Source organism: Pseudophryne corroboree, chromosome 5, assembly GCF_028390025.1.
Source record: "Pseudophryne corroboree isolate aPseCor3 chromosome 5, aPseCor3.hap2, whole genome shotgun sequence".
Lineage (NCBI taxonomy): Eukaryota > Metazoa > Chordata > Amphibia > Anura > Myobatrachidae > Pseudophryne > Pseudophryne corroboree.
This window is the reverse complement of record NC_086448.1, coordinates 562,142,677-562,166,225: the sequence shown is the minus strand read 5'-3', so window position 1 is coordinate 562,166,225 and position 23,549 is coordinate 562,142,677. Positions and strand designations below refer to the sequence as shown.

Below are 23,549 nucleotides of genomic sequence, written 5' to 3'. Positions count from 1 at the left end.
ACCTGCAAAACATACACCGTGTGGGGTCCTGAGGACCGAGTTTGAGAACCTGAGCACTAGAGATTTAAAATGTAACTTTTAATGAATGCATTAAAAAAATCAGTGACATGTTATATTGTCTCATGTCTTACGAACTGACTTTATGCGAAATATTAAAAAACATATATAACGATTGTGTGAAAGTGTGACAACACTGAATTACAAGAAGAAAGAAAAAGAAATCAACATAAATAGGATTCTATAATGGAGGCATATACAGCATAGTGTATCTCCAGTTGCTACAATAGTGGTGGTCATTCCGAGTTGTTCGCTCGTTGCCAATTTTCACTATGCTGCGATTTGTTGCTAAATGCGCATGCGCATGGTACGCAGAGCGCATGCGCTAAGTTATTTTACACAAAACTTAGTAGATTTGCTGGTGAACGTGCTGCGCTTTTCAGTCGCACTGCTGATCTGTGAATGATTGACAGGAAAGGGGCGTTTCTGGGTGGTAACTGAGCATTTTCCGGGAGTGTGCTAAAAAACGCAGGCGTGTCAGGTAAAAACGTGGGAGTGTCTGGAGAAACGGGGGAGTGGCTGGCCGAACGCAGGGCGTGTTTGTGACGTCAAACCAGGAACTAAATGGACCGAGATGATTGCAATCTAGGAGTAGGTCTGGAGCTACTCAGAAACTGCAAGAACATATTTAGTAGCAGTTCTGCTAATCTTTCGTTCGCTATTCTGCTAAGCTAAGATACACTCCCAGAGGGCGGCGGCCTAGCGTTTGCAATGCTGCTAAAAGCAGCTAGCGAGCGAACAACTCGGAATGAGGGCCCGTGACAGTTGTTATCCCCTATTTAGGGTCTAATAAAACATTCTAATGTTATAATAAGATTTTACTCACCGGTAAATCTATTTCTCGTAGTCCGTAGTGGATGCTGGGAACTCCGAAAGGACCATGGGGAATAGCGGCTCCGCAGGAGACTGGGCACAACTAAAGAAAGCTTTTAGGTCACCTGGTGTGCACTGGCTCCTCCCACCATGACCCTCCTCCAAGCCTCAGTTAGGACACTGTGCCCGGACGAGCTGACATAATAAGGAAGGATTTTGAATCCCGGGTAAGACTCCTACCAGCCACACCAATCACACCGTATAACTCGTGATACTATACCCAGTTTAACAGTATGAAAACAACTGAGCCTCTCAACAGATGGCTCAACAATTACCCTTTAGTTAACAATAACTATGTACAAGTATTGCAGACAATCCGCACTTGGGATGGGCGACCAGCATCCACTACGGACTACGAGAAATAGATTTACCGGTGAGTAAAATCTTATTTTCTCTGACGTCCTAGTGGATGCTGGGAACTCCGAAAGGACCATGGGGATTATACCAAAGCTCCCAAACGGGCGGGAGAGTGCGGATGACTCTGCAGCACCGAATGAGAGAACTCAAGGTCCTCCTCAGCCAGGGTATCAAATTTGTAGAATTTTGCAAACGTGTTTGCCCCTGACCAAGTAGCAGCTCGGCAAAGTTGTAAAGCCGAGACCCCACGGGCAGCCGCCCAAGATGAGCCCACCTTCCTTGTGGAATGGGCTTTTACTGATTTTGGATGCGGCAGTCCAGCCGCAGAATGCGCCAGCTGAATTGTGCTACAAATCCAGCGAGCAATAGTCTGCTTAGAAGCAGGAGCACCCAGTTTGTTGGGTGCATACAGGATAAATAGCGAGTCAGTTTTCCTGACTCTAGCCATCCTGGAAACATAAATTTTCAAGGCCCTGACTACATCCAGTAACTTGGAATCCTCCAAGTCCCTAGCAGCCGCAGGCACCACAATAGGTTGGTTCAAGTGAAAAGCTGATACCACCTTAGGGAGAAACTGGGGACGAGTCCTCAATTCCGCCCTATCCATATGGAAAATCAGATAAGGGCTTTTACAAGACAAAGCTGCCAATTCTGACACATGCCTGGCTGAAGCCAAGGCCAATAACATGACCACTTTCCACGTGAGATATTTTAGATCCACGGTTTCAAGTGGCTCAAACCAATGTGATTTTAAGAAACTCAACACCACGTTGAGATCTCAAGGTGCCACTGGAGGCACAAACGGGGGCTGAATATGCAGCACTCCTTTCACAAACGTCTGAACTTCAGGTAGTGAAGCTAGTTCTTTCTGGAAGAAAATCGACAGAGCCGAGATCTGTACCTTAATGGAGCCTAATTTCAGGCCCATAGTCACTCCTGCTTGTAGGAAATGCAGAAATCGACCTAGTTGAAATTCCTCTGTTGGGGCCTTTTTGGCCTCACACCAAGCAACATATTTCCGCCATATGCGGTGATAATGCTTTGCAGTTACATCTTTCCTGGCTTTAATCAGCGTAGGAATGACTTCCTCCGGAATGCCCTTTTCCTTCAGGATCCGGCGTTCAACCGCCATGCCGTCAAACGCAGCCGCGGTAAGTCTTGGAACAGACAGGGCCCCTGCTGCAGCAGGTCCTGTCTGAGCGGCAGAGGCCATGGGTCCTCTGAGATCATCTCTTGAAGTTCCGGGTACCACGCTCGTCTTGGCCAATCCGGAACCACGAGTATTGACTTAGGGCATTGTAAATGGCCCTTAGTTCCAGAATATTTATGTGTAGGGAAGTCTCCTGACTCGACCATAGTCCTTGGTAGTTTCTTCCCTGTGTGACTGCCCCCCAGCCTCGAAGGCTGGCATCCGTGGTCACCAGGACCCAGTCCTGTATGCCGAATCTGCGGCCCTCTAGAAGATGAGCACTCTGCAGCCACCACAGCAGAGACACCCTGGTTCTTGGAGACAGGGTTATTAGGCGATGCATCTGAAGATGTGATCCGGACCATTGGTCCAACAGGTCCCACTGAAAAATTCTGGCATGGAACCTGCCGAAAGGAATTGCTTCGTAAGAAGCCACCATCTTTCCCAGGACCCGCGTGCAGTGATGCACCGATACCTGTTTTGGTTTCAGGAGGTCTCTGACTAGAGATGACAGCTCCTTGGCTTTCTCCTCCGGGAGAAACACTTTTTTCTGGACTGTATCCAGAATCATACCCAGGAACAGTAGACGTGTCGTCGGAACCAGCTGTGATTTTGGAATATTCAGAATCCAACCGTGCTGGTGTAGCACCTCCTGAGATAGTGCTACTCCCACCAACAACTGCTCCTTGGACCTCGCCTTTATTAGGAGATCGTCCAAGTACGGGATAATTAAAACTCCCTTTCTTCGAAGGAGTATCATCATTTCCGCCATTACCTTGGTAAACACCCTCGGTGCCGTGGAGAGTCCAAACGCAGCGTCTGGAATTGGTAATGGCAATCCTGTACCACAAATCTGAGGTACTCCTGGTGAGGATAGTAAATGGGGACATGCAGGTAAGCATCCTTGATGTCCAGGGATACCATGTAATCCCCCTCGTCCAGGCTTGCAATAACCGCCCTGAGCGATTCCATCTTGAACTTGAATTTTTTTATGTATGTGTTCAAGGATTTCAAATTTAAAATGGGTCTCACCGAACCGTCCGGTTTCGGTACCACAAACAGTGTGGAATAGTAACCCCGTCCTTGTTGAAGTAGGGGCACCTTGATTATCACCTGCTGGGAATAAAGCTTGTGAATTGCCGCTAGCACAGCCTCCCTGTCTGAAGGAGTAATCGGCAAGGCAGATTTTAGGAACCGGTGGGGTGGAGATGCCTCGAATTCCAGTTTGTACCCTTGAGATACTATTTGCAGGATCCAGGGATCCACCTGTGAGCGAGCCCACTGATCGCTGACATTTTTGAGGCGGCCCCCCACCATACCTGGCTCCGCCTGTGGAGCCCCACCGTCATGCGGCGGACTTGGAAGAAGCGGGGGAGGACTTTTGCTCCTGGGAACCTGCTGTTTGTTGTAGCCTTTTCCCCCTACCTCTGCCTCTGGACAGAAAAGGACCCGCCTTTTCCACGCCTGTTTTTCTGAGTCCGAAAGGACTGTACCTGATAAAACGGCGCCTTTTTAGGCTGTGAGGGAACATGGGGTAAAAATGCTGACTTCCCAGCAGTTGCTGTGGAAACTAGGTCCGAGAGACCATCCCTAAATAACTCCTCACCCTTATAAGGCAAAACTTCCATGTGCCTTTTTGAATCTGCATCCCCTGTCCACTGGCGAGTCCATAAGCCTCTCCTAGCAGAAATGGACAATGCACTTATTTTAGATGCCAGCCGGCAGATCTCCCTCTGTGCATCTCTCATGTATAAGACTGAGTCTTTTATATGCTCTATGGTTAGCAGAATAGTGTCCCTGTCTAGGGTGTCAATATTTTCTGACAGGGAATCTGACCACGCAGCGGCAGCACTGCACATCCATGCTGACGCAATAGCTGGTCTAAGTATAATGCCTGAGTGTGTATATACAGACTTCAGGATCGCCTCCTGCTTTCTATCAGCAGGTTCCTTGAGGGCGGCCGTATCCGGAGACGGTAGTGCCACCTTTTTAGACAAACGTGTGAGCGCTTTATCCACCCTAGGGGGTGTCTCCCAACGTGACCTATCCTCTGGCGGGAAAGGGAACGCCATTAGTAACTTCTTAGAGATTACCAATCTTTTATCAGGGAAAGCCCACGCTTCTTCACACACTTCATTTAATTCTTCTGATGGGGGAAAAACTACGGGTAGTTTTTTCTCCCCAAACATAATACCCTTTTTAGTGGTACCTGGGTTTATATCAGAAATTTGTAACACCTCTTTCATTGCTTCAATCATGCAACGAATGGCCTTAGTGGACATTAGACTAGACTCATCGTCGTCGACACTGGTGTCAGTATCCGTGTCGACATCCGCGTCTGCCATCTGAGGTAGCGGGCGTTTTAGAGCCCCCGATGGCCTTTGAGACGCCTGGACAGGCACGAGCTGAGAAGCCGGCTGTCCCGCATTTGGCATGTCATCAATTTTTTTGTGTAAGGAGTCGACACGTGCACGCAATTCCTTCCATAAGTCCATCCACTCAGGTGTCTGCCCCGCAGGGGGTGACATCCCTTCTATAGGCATCTGCTCCGCCTCCACATCATTATCCTCATCAAACATGTCGACACAGCCGTACCGACACACCGCACACACACAGGGAATGCTCTAACAGAGGACAGGTCCCACAAAAGCCCTTTGGGGAGACAGAGTGAGAGTATGCCAGCACACACCAGAGCGCTATATAATGCAGGGACTAACTGAATTATGTCCCCTATAGCTGCTGTTATATATACTGCGCCTAAATTTAATGCCCCCCCTCTCTTTTTTACCCTTTTCTGTAGTGTAGACTGCAGGGGAGAGCCAGGGAGCTTCCTTCCAGCGGAGCTGTGAGGGAGAAATGGCGCCAGTGTGCTGAAGGAGATAGCTCCGCCCCTTTTTCGCGGACTTTTCTCCCGCTTTTTTATGGATTCTGGCAGGGGTAATTATCACATATATAGCCTCTGGGGCTATATATTGTGGTATTTTTGCCAGCCAAGGTGTTTTTATTGCTGCTCAGGGCGCCCCCCCCCTAGCGCCCTGCACCCTCAGTGACCGGAGTGTGAAGTGTGTATGAGGAGCAATGGCGCACAGCTGCAGTGCTGTGCGCTACCTTGGTGAAGACTGATGTCTTCTGCCGCCGATTTTCCGGACCTCTTCTTGCTTCTGGCTCTGTAAGGGGGACGGCGGCGCGGCTCCGGGACCGAACACCAAGGCCAGTTCCATGCTGTCGATCCCTCTGGAGCTAATGGTGTCCAGTAGCCTAAGAAGCCCTAGCTAGCTGCAAGCAGGTAGGTTCGCTTCTTCTCCCCTTAGTCCCTCGCTGCAGTGAGCCTGTTGCCAGCAGGTCTCACTGTAAAATAAAAAACCTAATCATATACTTTCTTTTTAGAAGCTCAGGAGAGCCCCTAGTGTGCATCCAACCTCGGCCGGGCACAAAATCTAACTGAGGCTTGGAGGAGGGTCATGGTGGGAGGAGCCAGTGCACACCAGGTGACCTAAAAGCTTTCTTTAGTTGTGCCCAGTCTCCTGCGGAGCCGCTATTCCCCATGGTCCTTTCGGAGTTCCCAGCATCCACTAGGACGTCAGAGAAACTGTGTTATCCATATATCAGACACAGCGTGTAGGATGAATGCAAAAATGTCTCATAGGATAATAGGATATTATAATGGAGGTATATATAATGTATCTGCAGTATGGATGATATAGAACAACATTAGATTGTAATATTCCCTATAGTGTGTGAAAAAACCTATTGATGCTCTGTGCATCCACTTTATACGATGGGTGCCCAATGGAACATGCTGTATCAGACAATTGACATGAGATCACCATAAAGGTAACTACCCTTATAATTAGTGTTGTACTGTGGATTCGTAGTGTTGTAACATTATTAGACCACACACATATCCATTCTCTATACGCTGTATCATTGAATAATATCAAGCATCGTATATATGCATTTCCTGCACAGCAGGTAACGTTCCGGTACACACTGTACTGTATGGGCTGCATAGCAGTATCTCTGATCTGGGATTAATATTCACTACCACCAAGTATTTATAGCCTACATGCTCTATATATTGCTAGCAGCAATTATTGTGTCATTACATCATTTCCTATACTGTTTAAGGGATCTAGTGTTATATACATTAAGAACCTTACTGTTATTATTGGATGTTATTGGATTTATTATGCTACCATTTGATGGGATCAGGAATTCATATATCACTACGAGGATCATAATAATACTGTGAAGTGAACAACAATACTTTGAGACCATTAAGTTGTACAGCTAATAACTGAGATATGAACATTTGATATAATAAATCACAGACATATTCATCATTATGAAATTACTATTATGATGTGTGAATAAAAATTATGGTGACACAGCAAATGTAATTGATTTATCTATGGGGACAGGTGAAATGCACAAAATACATGACACATAAGTATGATTGGAATTCTAAGTAAAAAGGGAGGAAGAGAATCAATTCTGAGTGACAATTACTTATCTGGGTCTGACGCTAATAGGTGAGAGACTTTAAAGATACTGAATTAAGGGAGCAGATAACATTACACCCTGTGGGACAGTACCTGGATCTGACACTATTAAGTGAGAGACCTATAGGCGACACAGATATTATGCTCCCTGGAATAGCACATTTAAATGCGAAATATACCTGACACTATAAGTGAGAGTTGAATTTCTAACATATCTGACACTATAAGTGAGAGGTGAATTTCTAACATACCTGACACTATAAGTGAGAGGTGAATTTCCAACATACCTGACACTAAATGTGAGAGGTGGATTGGTGCCATACCTGACACTATATCTGAGAGGTGATTTACCAATACACCTGACACCACATGTGAGAGGTAATCTGTAAGATATGAACAAAACCCTCCATGTATAGGAACCAGCACCCTACAGTATATGGTGCTTTCATTATTTATTGTATAATGTGCCAATATCATACTGGCCATCATGAATGAAACCATTGAGATAGGAGGTATACATCAATAATAATTGCCTAACATATGGCTTTCTAATTGTGAAATTAAATATAATTTAGATCAATAAACTAAGTGTTTCTCCAATACACTGCATTAAAACCAGCTACAGCACATCTTGTAAAACATAGAATTACTTTTGTTAGATAACTGAATACTGTGTTACATAATTGTATCCAAATGCAAACATGTCTCTGGGCAATATGCCAAGATTCTTATATGAGCACAATAGCAACATTTTTGTTACATTTTAATGTATCCACACTAGCAATTTAAAGTAGATACACAGTATTATTGATTTATACCAAGACAGTGATTAAAGAGGACAGACACCAAAAAGAAGCTCAGTTTTTTTTAACAATTTATGTTGATTTCTTTTTCTTTCTTCTTGGATTTCACAGTGTTGTCACACTTTTACACAATCGTTATATATGTTTTTTACTATTTCGCATAAAGTCAATTCCTAAGACATGAGACAATATAACATGTCACTGATTTTTTAGTGCATTCATTAAAAGTAACATTTTAAATTTCTAGTGCACCACAAAACAGATCCTTTTCTTTTTTCTTTTCCCTTACCTTTAGGCCCTGAATATGAGAATCAAATTGCCTCTCAAATATGAACCATCAATTAGGGATGTATGCTTGTTTATAATGGTGATGTTTAGCATTTTTTGGATAAAAACCTATTTTGCTGACAAACATTGTAGATTCACCAGTGCAGCAGCATAAACCTGGCAACACAAAGTGTCCAGGTAAATTATTTTTCAATAGCAACTATGTCTATTGGGGGTAAAAGCTGTATCCAATACACCAAAATATTATAAACTCTGAATCATGACTAAATAATGAGCCATAGGGCCCCATGCTGTCCCCTTGACTTGTGGACCCCAAGGGCGCTCCTAGGCACAATAGTAATGGCCGCCCCCTGCCTGCCTAATTTTATTATTTTTATTGCTTGGTTATAGGCCCTCATTTGGTGATAGCCAATTTAATAGAATAATACAAAATGATTATACATATTTACGAAGAAGGACAGCTTATATGGGCACTATGTGCATGCCCTACTCATTTACACTCCATTCAAGATGGCATAGGGTACAGTACAGTGGAATTTTTTTTCAGTTTTTGTTACTTTTTAGGCTGACAGTACCAACACAAGCCTCCAAGTGCCGGCCCCAAACAATTGCAGCCCTAGATGCAAAACATATATATACAGATGTGCTCATTCTCATTCCAAGTTTTATTCATGGCAAACATGAGTCATTTGCTACAATAATGTGCTCCCATCCCACTCCCATTAAAATCAATGGTGTGTGCAGCCGCTGTGACTATTTGCTGCAGGGTGCATGCAATAGCTACCGCATGTGTATGCATTGTGGCAGGTAATTATATGTAGGATGAGCGGGGACACATCTGTACCTCCTATAGGAGCATATTAAGAAAGGAGGGGGCTCATGTGCAGTCTCCATCTGGCCCCCTCCTCTCTAGCAGGCTGTGGCAGTGTACTAGGTAGGAAAGTTGTGCTGTGGCTATTTTACCAGTGATTTTTCCTACTGCACATGCACAAAATGCAAGGAAAATGGCCGCCACACCATTTTTCCGGAGACCTGCATACCACCTAGTGCTCAGAGTCACTGCCGTTACTGCAGGACTCTGGAGAGGTCAATATTGAAAAAATGGGTACAGGGTGTGCAGTGTGGCCCCCTCTGGCACACACATGCACTCATTATAGATACGCCACTGGCCTCCTAACAGACATACTGTACTTACATATTTCGGCAGGTTCACATTTTCGTAAACACACCTTCACTGCACTTGGCTTATGTTAGAATGCCTCCTTCCCTTCATAGTCACAGCACTACAGGCACAGGTGGGTATTTTATTCACTGTAATCAACCATGACTGCACTTGTCTACCTATGTGCTGGAAAAATGGAAATAATCCACAAATTAGTTACAATGCAATATGTAAAACATGCCTAACCAAATATGTTGTTTGGTCGGCGTTTTCCCAAATACAGTCCTATGGGAACCCCAAAATCTCATTACTGAATGACACATTTTAAAAGATCCACAGGTGACTAATTACTTGTGATTCTGGGGGAGATGTATCAATTCTCAGAGAGAGAGATAAAGTGGAGAAGTTGCCCAAAGCAACCAATCAGTTCCAGTAATTTACATAGCACTGCCTCATGTAGAAGCTGATCTGGGCAACTACAGTACTCCACTTTCTCTCTTTCTAGGGCTCAGCATTACTAGTGTGGAAACTAGGAAAACCTGCACTGCTAGGGTGCCCAGAGAACTGGATTTGGAACACACTGTGTTGGGCAGTATAAAATAACTATTTTCAGGTAAAGATAAAATATACAGTATTTCAAAGGTAACATGAGAGGTTATAGTAAGGGAAAGCTTAAGAACCAAGTCAAGTGAAGAGTCTTGTAATTGGAGATTAAGTCATTTTCATTGCAGTGCTTCACAAATCCACCATGAAACTGATAGCTGAGTACATCTGATATCATTCTGCAAGGTAAGCTAGTGTTTGCCTGTGAAGCAGATATTCACTGGTAAGACTAAGCAGACGTGTACAATGACTGTGAAGAATTTTCATACTTGTCCAGTAAACGGTGTTACAAGAAATCTAATGTAGGCTTCAATATTCTGCAATATTTAAACAATGATTTGTAATACTGCTTTTTATTTTAGTGAGTAATCTTTGTCGATTTATTTATTTTTAATAGTGTGGAACAGACATCAAATACTCTTCTACATGTCACACCTTCTGAAGTAGCGAGTCTTAAAGATGGAATCAACTTTCTGAAGAATAAAGAAAAGGGGAACAACTTTATTATATTTAAAAATGGGGAAGCGTTGCGAGCATGTAAGAATTTATGCAAACACCAAGGTGGAACCTTCATTAGAGATATTGAGGATCTGGACAACAGGTAATATTTATATTTTAATAGAGGGTCAAACTTTATACAATTTTTTCATGATATGATACGGAGGGTTGTTCTCTGCCCCAAGGCACTCATTGTGGGGGTGCACCTACAGTATCTAAAGTTAATTATATTACTATTATGTAATGAGCTAAGCAAATCTCAAAGTAACGATATATAATGTATTACAGGTATTTAGCAATACAAGTATAAGTAAATTCTCATAACATGCACATTAAAGAACACACTTAAAAAGATTTCTATTGATCACTGGTTACACAGTTTAAAATGTTCAAGCAAAAGTATCTTGCAACAACATATATTGTCAATTGTCAGAGTAACATCTCAAATCTATTACTGTGCACTCAGGTCACACAATGCATTACTGATAATAGTGGAATTATATTGTGTGTCATTATATATTAAGTTTGAGGCCAATAATTGACATAAAGCCTTATTAGATCAGGCTAAAAAAGTGTTTCAAGATTAGATGTAGTAAGAATATATTATTTATATTGTGCTCTTTCTCCAATAGGACACAAGGTGCATAAACGATTCAATGAACATAATACAGTACAGAAACAATTAAAAACAGAAAAGCTTTTCATAAAATACAGAGAGCATTGAGATATTAAAAGGACATTAAGGAAGTGCTGGGTAAACAAGAAAGTCTTGAGTCTGTATTTGAAATATTCTATAGTGGGGTCTCTTAAGCTGTGCAGGGAAGAGAGTTCCATACAGTTGGAGCTACATGGCTAAAAGATTGACCCCCATATGAATTACAGGAGATTCTAGGTGCTGCTAAAAGTCCTTCATCACAGTAATTGAGCAGGGCACTATGGAATCAGAAGCTCCTTATGGAACCTATGACCCTAGTCATGTATGGCTTTGAAAGTGAGCAGGCCAATCCTGAAAATTATTTAACATCTTACAGGCAGCCAGTGGAGGGAGTAGAGAATGGGCGTTATGTGACTGGAACGAGGCTGACTGGTTCATATCCTGTTTTTTTACCAGCTGTAAGCTGTGCAATTAATTTTCTGGGAGTCCAAGGTAGAGGGCATTGCTGTAGTCTAATCGAGATGATACAAATACATGTATGAATTTTGGCAGCTCTTCAGAGGGAATTACTGTAAGTGCTTGATTCTGGATATGTACCTTTGTTCCTCAGATGAAAGAATGAGGATTTGTTTGTTGCTGATATCTATCTATCTATCTATCTATCTATCTGTTATTTTTATATATATATATATATATATATATATATGTATATATATATATATTCTCAGGGGGGTGATATTTGGCGCACAGGAAACCTTCCTCCAAGCACTTTATGGAATAAGTGATGTTTTTGTTCAAAGCACTTTCCCTGTATTCTTTTCTTTTCAGGGCGGCCGCCTATTTTTCCAAATGACCCGCCTTTCAAACAGGTCTTTATAAAATCTGCAAAACAAGAGTGAAAAAGGCACCTCCTAGTGCAATACTAATAGTGTAATGAACCTCCACCAATGAGAAACACCCTAAAAGTTGGAGGTGTACCGTAATAAGTGGTCTTAAACCACCTTTATGTAGCGTCTAGAGATCCGAATCGTCCTCGGTTCTGATACTTATTTCCCGGATGTAAAGGTAATTTAGTTGTCCAAAGCCTTAGTTCTCATAGTCACAATCATATAGGGATGTTTGGGTTAGACAGTGCTGGAGCTGCTGGACCCGCCAAAACAAGTAAGGCACCACTAGACCACCAGGAACCTCTAAATATATCAACATTTCATCTGTGTGATGATGTCAAGATCATAAAAACATCTTCAAAGTTGTAAACATGTTCTGTTGAAGGAAGTGGTAGAGAGCACACACAAATAGAATATATATATATATATATATATATATATGATCAAATAAGAGGCCGGCACCTCCATTAAATGCAAAAGTGTTCTTTATAAGTGATAAAAAGTAATACAAAAGCACATATAGAAGAAGTGCAGCAGAGGCATGTTGATGGGTATCAGACATGAGCATGTTGATGGGTATCAGACAAGTAGCTACAGCAGCAGCATAGCAGCAATGAGATGTAAATGGCATGCCTCTGCAAGTTGCTGCTACAGCGTGAAGCCCATTGGATAGCCCGTTTAGTCTCTGTTTCACCACAGGGACTTAATGAGGATTTCTCTTTTGGTTGTTTTTTGTAAATTATCTTTCTTTATTTGTACTCTCCACCAGGATGTATTCTTGATAACTCCTTTTTTCCCGCATGCTCCATATTTTAGGAATTTTTTTTCTCATTAGTGTTTGTTTCTATGTTTCTCTGTACTATGTGCGCTACTTTGTGTATTCTGAATGTATTATCATCAGTGCTTAGGAGCCCGTTTTTATTCAGGTGACACAGCTGTGCACTTATATGAGTGCTGCCGGTGCCTATTTCATAGGTATTTTAGGGCTCTTAATGTTTATATTGTGCTGCGCTGGTTGCCATGACCACTGCCGGGTCCGGGCGGAAGTGAGCTTTTGCATCACTTTCGCCGCCGGACGTTGCTGGTGGCCGCCGAGATTGGCCGGGAGTGGAACGCAGATACTGCGCTGCTTCCTGTCCTGGCGGCTTCTGGGTGGTGGGGGGTGTTTGAACGGTGGTTGGCGCCAGTGCAGGTGAGTTATGTTTGCCTCATTAGCAGGGTTTAAATGGCACACTTGTGACATATGCTTGTTGTCCAGGATGAAGGTGCCACACGAGCACCAAAACGGCTGTTGACTTACCAGCTTGCAGAGGCGTGCCATTTACATCTCATTGCTGCTATGCTGCTGCTGTAGCTACTTGGTATAGCTGTCAGGTACCCCATGTGCTCATGTCTGATACCCATCAACATGCCTCTGCTGCACTTTTTCTCTATGTGCTTTTGTATTACTTTTTATCACTTATAAAGAACTTTTGCATTTAATGGAGGTGCCGGCCTCTTATTGGATCATATTGCAACTCATTATGTGACTGGCACTCCGAGATTGGACGTATAGTGTGTGCGGTTGGTCCAGAGATACCTATATATATATATATATATATATATATATATATAAACAAAAACAAACACAAAACACCTACCCACCTATTCCAGTGTACTGTAGATCAGTTCTCTATCAGACCCTGTTATGTTTGGCCCTATATCTATGAATATTTTACAGGAGGAGGGCTCCTAGAAATAAACATAATATCCAAGAACAAGGGGAAAGAAAAAAAGTATTCATACAGGGGACATTCACTGGATTGATTGAGCCCATACTGCCTCTTTTGAGTCCCAATTAGTAAAGGTCTAAACAAAAATGTTAAAACATAACTTTTATTGGTGTGTTTTAAAATAATATAAATGCCAGTGAAGTAAAGTGTCAATTGTGAGAAAGGGAAGAAATATTGTGAGTATGAGTGAAAATACAGCACCTACAGTTGTGACTGAATACAGAGACTGCTTATGTACTGTTCTAATGTGGACATTGCTGCAACATAGATAAATATTGTACTTACAGTGCTGGTTCAGTACAGAGACTATCCTGACACTGATGTGACACAGATAAGTACTGCACCTACAGTGCTGTCTGAATACAGAGACTGCTTATACATTGTTCTAATTTGGACATTGCTGCAACACCGATAAATACTGCACTTACAGTGCTGATTCAATACTAATGGGCCCTACACACTGGCAGATAATACTGAAAGATCTGAACGATCTCGTTCATTAATGAACAAGATACCGTTCATATCTTTCTAAATATACAAGTATATATGAGAATAATGTTATCATTTATCAGTATCAATTCTTAACAAATGATATTGATAATGACTGATTAGCCATCCACTGATATTATTTCCCAGTGCCTTTAATATATCATATGGGTTATAAATATAGTCAGTGTAAAACAGGGATGGTGTAAAAAATTGTATATAGTCACAGCAATATCTTCTAAATGTATATTATCTAATAAGAGTGCTCATGCACAATTATATTACAGCCTGTAATATTATTAATAAAATTACATAGGTTTCCACATAAATATATTATAATGTAAATACAGGCACAGTGTTTCCAAATTGTTAATAATTGGTATGTGGTTTCATAATATGTATCACTGTGAATGTGATGCAATAGATACTATGTAACACCATGCTTTCAGTTAGCTTTATGGGCTGTACATACACTGTATGAGTTCTACTGCTTCAAGTTTAGAAATAACAACATACAGTGGCTACAGTAGTTGTATGTATCACATGCTGTAAAGCTGTGTGTGGGATCCAAAGATTCTGTTTTCCTGACCCTAGCCGTTCTGGCTACATAAACCTTCAAAGCCCTGACCACATCCAGTAACTCGGAATCCTCCAAGTCAGTAGTAGCCACAGGCACCACAATGGGTTGGTTTATATGAAAGGATGTAACCACTTTTGGCAGAAATTGTGGGCGGGTCCGCAATTCTGCTCTATCCGCATGGAAAACCAGATAAGGGCTTTGATGTGACAAAGCCGCCAATTCTGACACACGCCTAGCCGAAGCCAAGGCTAGTAGCATAACCACTTTCCACGTGAGATATTTCAATTCCACCGTCTTGAGTGGTTCAAACCAGTGTGATTTCAGGAAACTCAACACCACGTTAAGATCCCAAGGTGCCACCGGAGGCACAAAAGGGGGCTGAAAATGCAGCACTCCCTTTACAAACGTCTGAACTTCAGGCAGAGAAGCCAGTTCTTTTTGAAAGAAAATGGATAGGGCCGTAATCTGGACCTTAATGGAACCCAATTTTAGGCCCAAAGTCACTCCGACTGTAGGAAGTGAAGGAAACGGCCCAGCTGGAATTCCTCCGTAGGGGCATTCCTGGCCTCACACCAAGCAACATATTTTCGCCATATACGGTGATAATGTTGAGCCGTCACGTCCTTCCTAGCCTTTATCAGCGTAGGAATGACCTCATCCGGAATGCCTTTTTCTGCTAGGATCCGGCGTTCAACCGCCATGCCGTCAAACGCAGCCGGGGTAAGTCTTGGAACAGACAGGGCCCCTGTTGCAACAAGTCCTGTTTTAGTGGCAGAGGCCACGGGTCCTCTGTGAGCATTTCTTGCAGATCTGGATACCAAGTCCTTCTTGGCCAATCCGGAACAATGAGCATTGTTCTCACTCCTCTTTTTCTTATGATTCTCAGCACCTTTGGTATGAGAGGAAGAGGAGGAAACACATAGACCGACTGGAACACCCACGGCGTCACCAGTGCGTCCACAGCTATCGCCTGAGGGTCTCTTGACCTGGCGCAATACCTCTGTAGCTTTTTGTTGAGGCGGGATGCCATCATATCCACCTGTGGCAGTTCCCACCGACTCGCAACCTGCGCGAAGACTTCTTGATGAAGTCCCCATTCTCCCGTGTGGAGGTCGTGCCTGCTGAGGAAGTCTGCTTCCCAGTTGTCCACACCCGGAATGAACACTGCTGACAGTGCGCTTACGTGATTCTCCGCCCAGCGAAGAATTCTGGTGGCTTCTACCATCGCCACCCTGCTCCTTGTGCTGCCTTGGCGGTTTACATGAGCCACTGCGGTGATGTTGTCTGACTGAATCAGAACCGGTTGGTCGCGAAGTAGGGACTCCGCTTGGCGTAGGGCGTTGTATATGGCCCTTAGTTCCAGGATGTTGATGTGGAGGCAAGTCCCCTGACTTGACCACAGACCTTGGAAATTTCTTCCCTGTGTGACTGCCCCCCACCCTCGGAGGCTTGCATCCATGGTCACCAGGACCCAGTCCTGAATGCCGAATCTGCAGCCCTCGAGGAGGTGAGCACTCTGCAGCCACCACAGGAGAGACACCCTGGCCCTGGGGGATAGGGTGATTAACCGATGCATTTGAAGATGTGATCTGGAACATTTGTCCAGTAGATCCCATTGAAAGGTCCTCGCATGGAACCTGCCGAAGGGAATGGCCTCGTACGATGCCACCATCTTTCCCAGGACTCGCGTGCAGTGATGCACCGACACCTGTTTTGGTTTCAATAGGTTTCTGACCCGTGTCATGAGTTCCTGAGCTTTCTCTATCGGGAGATAAACCCTTTTTTAGTCTGTGTCCAGAATCATGCCCAGGAAGGGCAGACGAGTCGTAGGAACCAACTGCGACTTTGGAATATTTAGAATCCAGCCGTGTTGTCGTAACACTTCCAGAGAGCGTGCTACGCTGATCAGCAACTGCTCTCTGGACCTCGCCTTTATGAGGAGATCGTCCAAGTATGGGATAATTGTGACCCCTTGCTTCCGCAGGAGTACCATCATTTCCGCCATTACCTTGGTAAATATTCTCGGTGCCGTGGAGAGACCAAACGGCAACGTCTGAAACTGGTAATGACAATTCTGTACCACAAATCTGAGGAACGCCTGATGAGGTGGATAAATGGGGACATGAAGGTATGCATCCTTTATGTCCAGAGACACCATAAAATCCCCCCCTTCCAGGCTTGCGATGACCGCTCTGAGCGATTCCATCTTGAAATTGAACCTTTTCAGGTATATGTTCAGGGATTTTAAATTCAATATGGGTCTGACCGAACCGTCCGGTTTCGGTACCACAAACATGGTCGAATAATAACCCTTTCCTTGTTGAAGGAGGGGAACCTTGACCACCACCTGTTTAAGATACAATTTGTGAATTGCAGCTAACACTATTTCCCTCTCTAAGGGGGAACCTGGCAGGGCCGATTTGAGGTGTCGGTGAGGGGGCATCTCTTCGAATTCCAGCTTGTATCCCTGAGACACAATATCTATTGCCCAGGGATCCACCTGGGAGTGAACCCACTTGTGGCTGAAATTTCGGAGACGCGCCCCCACCGGGCCTAGCTCCGCCTGTGGAGCCCCAGCGTCATGCGGTGGATTTAGTGGAAGCCGGGGAGGACTTCTGTTCCTGGGAACTAGCTGTGTTGTGCAGCTTCCTTCCTCTGCCCCTGCCTCTGGCAAGAAAGGACGCACCTCGGACTTTCTTGCCTTTTTGTGATCGAAAGGACTGCATTTGGTAATACGGTGCTTTCTTAGGTTGTGAGGAAACATATGGCAAAAATTTTGACTTTCCAGCAGTAGCTGTGGAGACCAGGTCCGAGAGACCCTCCCCAAACAATTCCTCACCCTTGTAAGGTAAAACCTCCATGTGCCTTTTTGAGTCGGCATCACCTGTCCATTGCCAAGTCCACAGGACCCTTCTGGCAGAAATCGACATTGCATTTATTCTAGAGCCCAGTAGGCTAATGTCTCTTTGAGCATCTCTCATATATAGGACAGCATCTTTTATATGCCCCAGGGTCATTAATATAGTATCCTTGTCTAAGGTATCAAGTTCCTCAGATAAGGTATCCGTTGATGCTGGTACAGCACTACACACCCAGGCCGACGCAATTGCCGGCCTTAGTAAGGTACCTGAATGTGTATAAATGGACTTCAGGGTACCCTCTTGCTTTCTATCCGCAGCATCTTTTAGGGTGGCCGTATCCTGTGACGGCAGGGCTACCCTCTTGGATAAGCGTGTTAAAGCTTTGTCCACCCTAGGGGAAGATTCCCAGCGTAACCTGTCCGTTGGCGGGAAAGGATACGCCATAAGCATCCGTTTGGAAATCTGCAGTTTTTTATCTGGAGATTCCCAAGCCTTTTCACATAACTCATTTAGCTCATGTGAAGGGGGGAAGGTCACCACCTGCCTTTTTTCCCCATACATATGAACCCTCTTGTCAGGGACTGGGGTTTCCTCTGTGATGTGCAACACATCCTTAATTGCTATAATCATATAACGGATGGATTTAGCCAATTTAGGCTGTAACTTTGCATCATCGTAATAGACACTGGAGTCAGAATCCATGTCGGTATCTGTGTCAACAATTTGGGATAGTGGGCACTTCTGAGACCCTGACGGCCTCTGCGACATAGGATCAGGCATGGGCTGAGACCCTGACTGTCCTAAGGTTTCAGCTTTATCCAACCTTTTATGCAAGGAATTAACATTATCATTTAAAACCTTCCACATATCCATCCAATCAGGTGTCGGCGCCGTCGGCGGAGACACCACATTCACTTGCTCCCGCTCTGTTTCCACATAGCCTTCCTCGTCAAACATGTCGACACAAGCGTACCGACACACCACACACACAGGGAATGCTCTTTTTGAAGACAGTTCCCCCACAAGGCCCTTTGGAGAGACAGAGAGAGAGCATGCCAGCACACACCCCAGCGCTATATAACCCAGGAATAACACAGTAACTGAATGTTAACCCAGTAGCCGCTGTTATATTGCTTTTTTGCGCCACATTATGTGCCCCCCCCCCCCCTCTCTTTTTACCCTCTTCTACCGTGTATCTGCAGGGGAGAGCCTGGGGAGCTTCCTCTCAGCGGAGCTGTGGAGAAAAAATGGCGCTGGTGAGTGCTGAGGAAGAAGCCCCGCCCCCTCAGCGGCGGGCTTCTGTCCCGCTTTTATGTACAATTTTTGGCGGGGGCTCATACATATATACAGTGCCCAACTGTATATATTCAAACTTTTGCCAAAGAGGTCTCTAATTGCTGCCCAGGGCGCCCCCCCCCCCCCCCCCCCTGCGCCCTGCACCCTTACAGTGACCGGAGTATGTGGGTGTAGTGTGGGAGCAATGGCGCACAGCTGCAGTGCTGTGCGCTACCTCAGTGAAGACTGGAGTCTTCTGCCGCCGATTTCGAAGTCTTCTTGCTTCTTTCACCCGGCTTCTGTCTTCCGGCTCTGCGAGGGGGATGGCGGCGCGGCTCCGGGATCGGACGACGAGGGTGAGATCCTGTGTACGATCCCTCTGGAGCTAATGGTGTCCAGTAGCCTAAGAAGCAGGACCTATCTGCAGAGAGTAGGGCTACTTCTCTCCCCTCAGTCCCACGATGCAGGGAGTCTGTTGCCAGCAGAGCTCCCTGAAAATAAAAAACCTAACAAAATACTTTCTTACAGCAAGCTCAGGAGAGCTCACTGAAAAGCACCCAGCTCGTCCGGGCACAGATTCAAACTGAGGTCTGGAGGAGGGTCATAGAGGGAGGAGCCAGAGCACACCATAATCTAAATTCTTTCTTAAAGTGCTCATGTCTCCTGCGGAGCCCGTCTATTCCCCATGGTCCTTACGGAGTCCCCAGCATCCACTAGGACGTTAGAGAAAGTTATGTTTTAACATTTTTGTTTAGACCTATATTAATTGGGACTCAACAGATACACAATTGGCTCAATCCACTGAGTGCCCCATATAGGAATACTTTTTTCCTTCCCTTTGTTCTTGACTAGGAGGATTTGTACTTTTGGCAACTGTAGGCTATTGGTTTAAAAATTCCACCTGACCATCGGGGAGTGCATTGTGTCTGTATGTATGTCAGGGACATGTGGTGAAGTAAATGGTTCAGGAGGCGCTGGCTAGTACCAGAGCCAGATTTACACACAATACACTGTATAAGCCCAAGGGTTCATATGGGCATTATACACAGGTGCAGTAGTATATACTGCTGGAAATTTGGTGGGTTTTGATCAGAGATGTGCGGAAAAAGTAGGCAGGAAGGCACTGCCTCACCTGTGGGATACGGTCATTAAGTCGACACCACTTAGGTCGACAGTGATTTGGTTGACCACTATAGGTCGACATGCATTAGGTCAACAGGGTCACTAGGAAGACATAGTCATTAAGTTGACATGTACTAGGTCGACCAGCCAAAGGATCGACACAAGTTTTTTAAAAAAAAATTCATTTTTTGGACTTTACGATCCACGTGGACTACATACAATTGGGAACGGTAACCACCTTGCCCGAAGCATGGCGAGCGAAGCGAGCCATGCGAGGGGACACAGTGCACTAATTGGGGTTCCCCATCACTTTACGAAGAAAACGACACCATAAAAAGTAAAATAAAACTCATGTTGACCCTTTGTCCTGTCAACCTAGTACATGTCAACCTAATGACCATGTCGACCTAGTGACCCTGTCGACCTAATGCATGTCGACCAGTAGTGGTCAACATGACTGTCGACCTAAGTTGTGTCGACCCAACTACCCATACCCTCACCTGTCATGACTTTTCACTTCAGGGTCCAGATGTTTTGCAGTGCGAGACGGCTGGAGCGCCTAGATTCTGGCCGAACTCGTACGTTTTTTTAAAGCAGCAAACATTTACAAGTCAAACCCTGATTGGTTTTGTCTTGTAAGTGATTGCCACTTTTAAATAAAACATGATTTTGGCCGTAAGCTCGGAGCTCCGGCCGTCTCGCACTGCAAAACATCTGGACCCAGAGTTTAATTAGAATAATACAAAGAAGATATTTATAATATATTCTTTGCATTTTTTATATACAGTACTTTATATAGTCAAACCTTGGTTTATACTGGAGTATCACAGGAGAGGCTCTGCCTAACCTGTCTCAGGTGATATATTGATATATATATACACACACACACACACACACACACACACACACACACACACACACACACACACACAATTTGTATATCCTTTCAAATATTAATCAAAAGGGAACTATGACAGGACTGATTTAATCACTGTCTCACAATTAGGAACATTCTGATACCATTATTGGTCTGTTTAAATGTTGATATATCACCAATTTACAGTACACACCCCATGAAATAGTAGTGTGTTTTAGTTCTTTCAATACATTTATTAAAATCCCCAAAATACAAAAACATATACAATATGCATTAAGGTCAAAACGTGGCTTGTAATACAATACATATTACACAGTGTTAGAGTTGTTGGAGGTCAAGTGTCACTTTTTTCTGGCAAGATGTAATGAAACCTTAGCGCTGTCCTGAATTGAACTTGTACTACTCAAGGTTTATACAGAGCAGTGGACACTGGTCTCGAATACCCAGCACATTAAGTCTTTGCAGACTTAATCAGGGGATAAGCAAAATAATGTTAATAGTTTTCCAATATATAGTATAGTTATTAAACGATCACTTCCACCACTTATATGTAGATCACTCAATCACTTGACCGTGATGATATGTATCAACTTTTTTTATACAAAGTTCTCAAAAAACCTTAAAATATCGCAATTTTCTATTACTGTATAGTGTCCATATGACCGGGTCTGTGATCCTGGGCTAAGATTCAGACTAGGAAAACAGACCAGGTCACATGGATACTACACAGTAATAGAATAAAGAGTCAAACAACATGGTATAGCAGTGCAAACGGATTACTTATCCAGTGCATCATAACTACAATAGCTGATACATCAGTCAGCCTGCAACAAAAGTCACATCTCCTCCCGACAGATGTTTCAGTGTGACACACACACACACACACACACACACACACACACACACACACACACACACACACACACACACCTCAGTCATGGCTAAGGTGTGTGTGTCATACCGAAACAGCTGTTGGGAGTTATGATGCTCTGGATAAGTACTCCATTTATGCTGCTGTACCATGTTGTTTGACTCTATTTACCAGTCTCCTGCTTCAGTTGCCTTTTTCGCACTTTATGTGGAATATGCACTTTTTGCATAATAGCTTTATAAAATTCGGCTTTGCATGTAAATGGATGTTGCTGGCTTTGAGCAATTTTCTAAATTTCAATAATTTGGAATGACCATTTATGGGCCTGTGCATTCCATCTGATGAAATACAATATGTGTGGGTGCTGCTTGTCTCATGCCAATTCTTTATGAGCATAAAGTGCTGGTGAACAGCATATTCTGTGTGGTGCATGTGGCAACACACCTAGATGCTGCCCTTAGCACAGAGCACAGGTAAGACTGGAGGACAGTCAGACAGGCCAGGTGGGACTGCAGTCGGAGACCAGTGTGGGCAGCGAAGCCACTGGCGGCTAGGAAGCTGAGGTTCAGACCTGAGGTTGAGAGAAACCGAAAACTCTAAAGACTGTGAAACTGCATTTGTAGAGCTGTGGCAGCCAGCCAATCCAGGCAGGATCCTGTGTTACCCGCAAGGAAACGGGGAAACAGTGAGCCTGAATGTGAGTTGGCCGGAGCCTTAATTACCTGCAAGGAAGAAGGGTGAAAGACAGGTCTGGAAAGCTGATGTATGTGTGTGTATATATATATATATATATATATATACACATACATACATACATACATGTACAACTGAAACATTGTTAACGCTTCATTGGATGTAACGTCTTTTCATTTATGTGTTCATGCTATGAGTGCCGCTTCTACACACATTTATAACTCTTTTATGGAGGCATCGTGATATATGGATTAGCTTTTGGAGTGCCAAACCTGCAACTATGTAAATATATATATCAAGTCCCGTGAGTGCCGCCAGCATCTTCCATTTATTCATTTCCACTTTGAGTGGTAAGGAAGGCACCTGGGCCAATACTGAACAGCATCACGGAGTGCCAGCCATCTCTGCATTTGTATATATATATATATATATATATATATATATATATATATATATATATATATATATATATATATATAGGGAAAGAATTGAGGCGGCACTCAGAGGCTTGAAACAGCATTCATATATTTGTGCAAATGGTGCAAATCATATCGACGTTTCGGGGACCTGTTCCTCTTCTTCAGGATACCACAAGTGGCAAACATGGGTGTTTAAATATACAACACAAACACTTACCCTCTGTCCCCATCCAATCTACAGCTGCAGCGTGTCCGTCCGGCCGCCCTATCATGACTTCCGCCCGGCTGCTCGCGTCTCCGCGGAACCGGAAATGATGTCACGAATGCAAGTCGCGTTACCATGGTTACCTCTCGGGGCTTTACACACTGCCCGAGTGTCATACCACGGCCGCTTCACTTACACTGCCTGTCACCAATCGCACGATCCCGCGAGATCTCGAGTCCTGGCAAGGAAGACAAATAGCGTTACCATGGAACCGCTGTCAACTGTACAACAATGTAAACAAACAAATGATAAAAAGTGACATGTTAAGATGACGTTTTACGGTCAATATTGTGACAAAACATCTATTTAAAAATACTGGTGCAAACTCTATTGAGCATAAGTTTAAAAACAACTGAAAGTATAAAGCAGAGCAAAGTGCACATATGGATCTCCATGTCATAAAAAACAGAGAACCTGTTAGAAAGAATTCTAAAACAGGCACCATCTATGTAGC

The 23,549-nt window shown here is 43.9% G+C and overlaps 1 protein-coding gene across 1 annotated transcript in view; it reads left to right on the top strand.

The window, feature by feature from the left end:
* The first annotated feature begins 10,080 nt into the window (after positions 1-10,080).
* The window catches only part of LOC134929630 (cytidine monophosphate-N-acetylneuraminic acid hydroxylase-like), a 353,512-nt gene continuing 340,043 nt past the window's right edge, over positions 10,081-23,549 (top strand). The window contains exons 1-2 of the mRNA XM_063925213.1: positions 10,081-10,136; positions 10,232-10,435. Coding sequence (XP_063781283.1) covers positions 10,081-10,136; positions 10,232-10,435 — 260 coding nt within the window. The remainder of the gene's footprint in view (positions 10,137-10,231; positions 10,436-23,549) is intronic.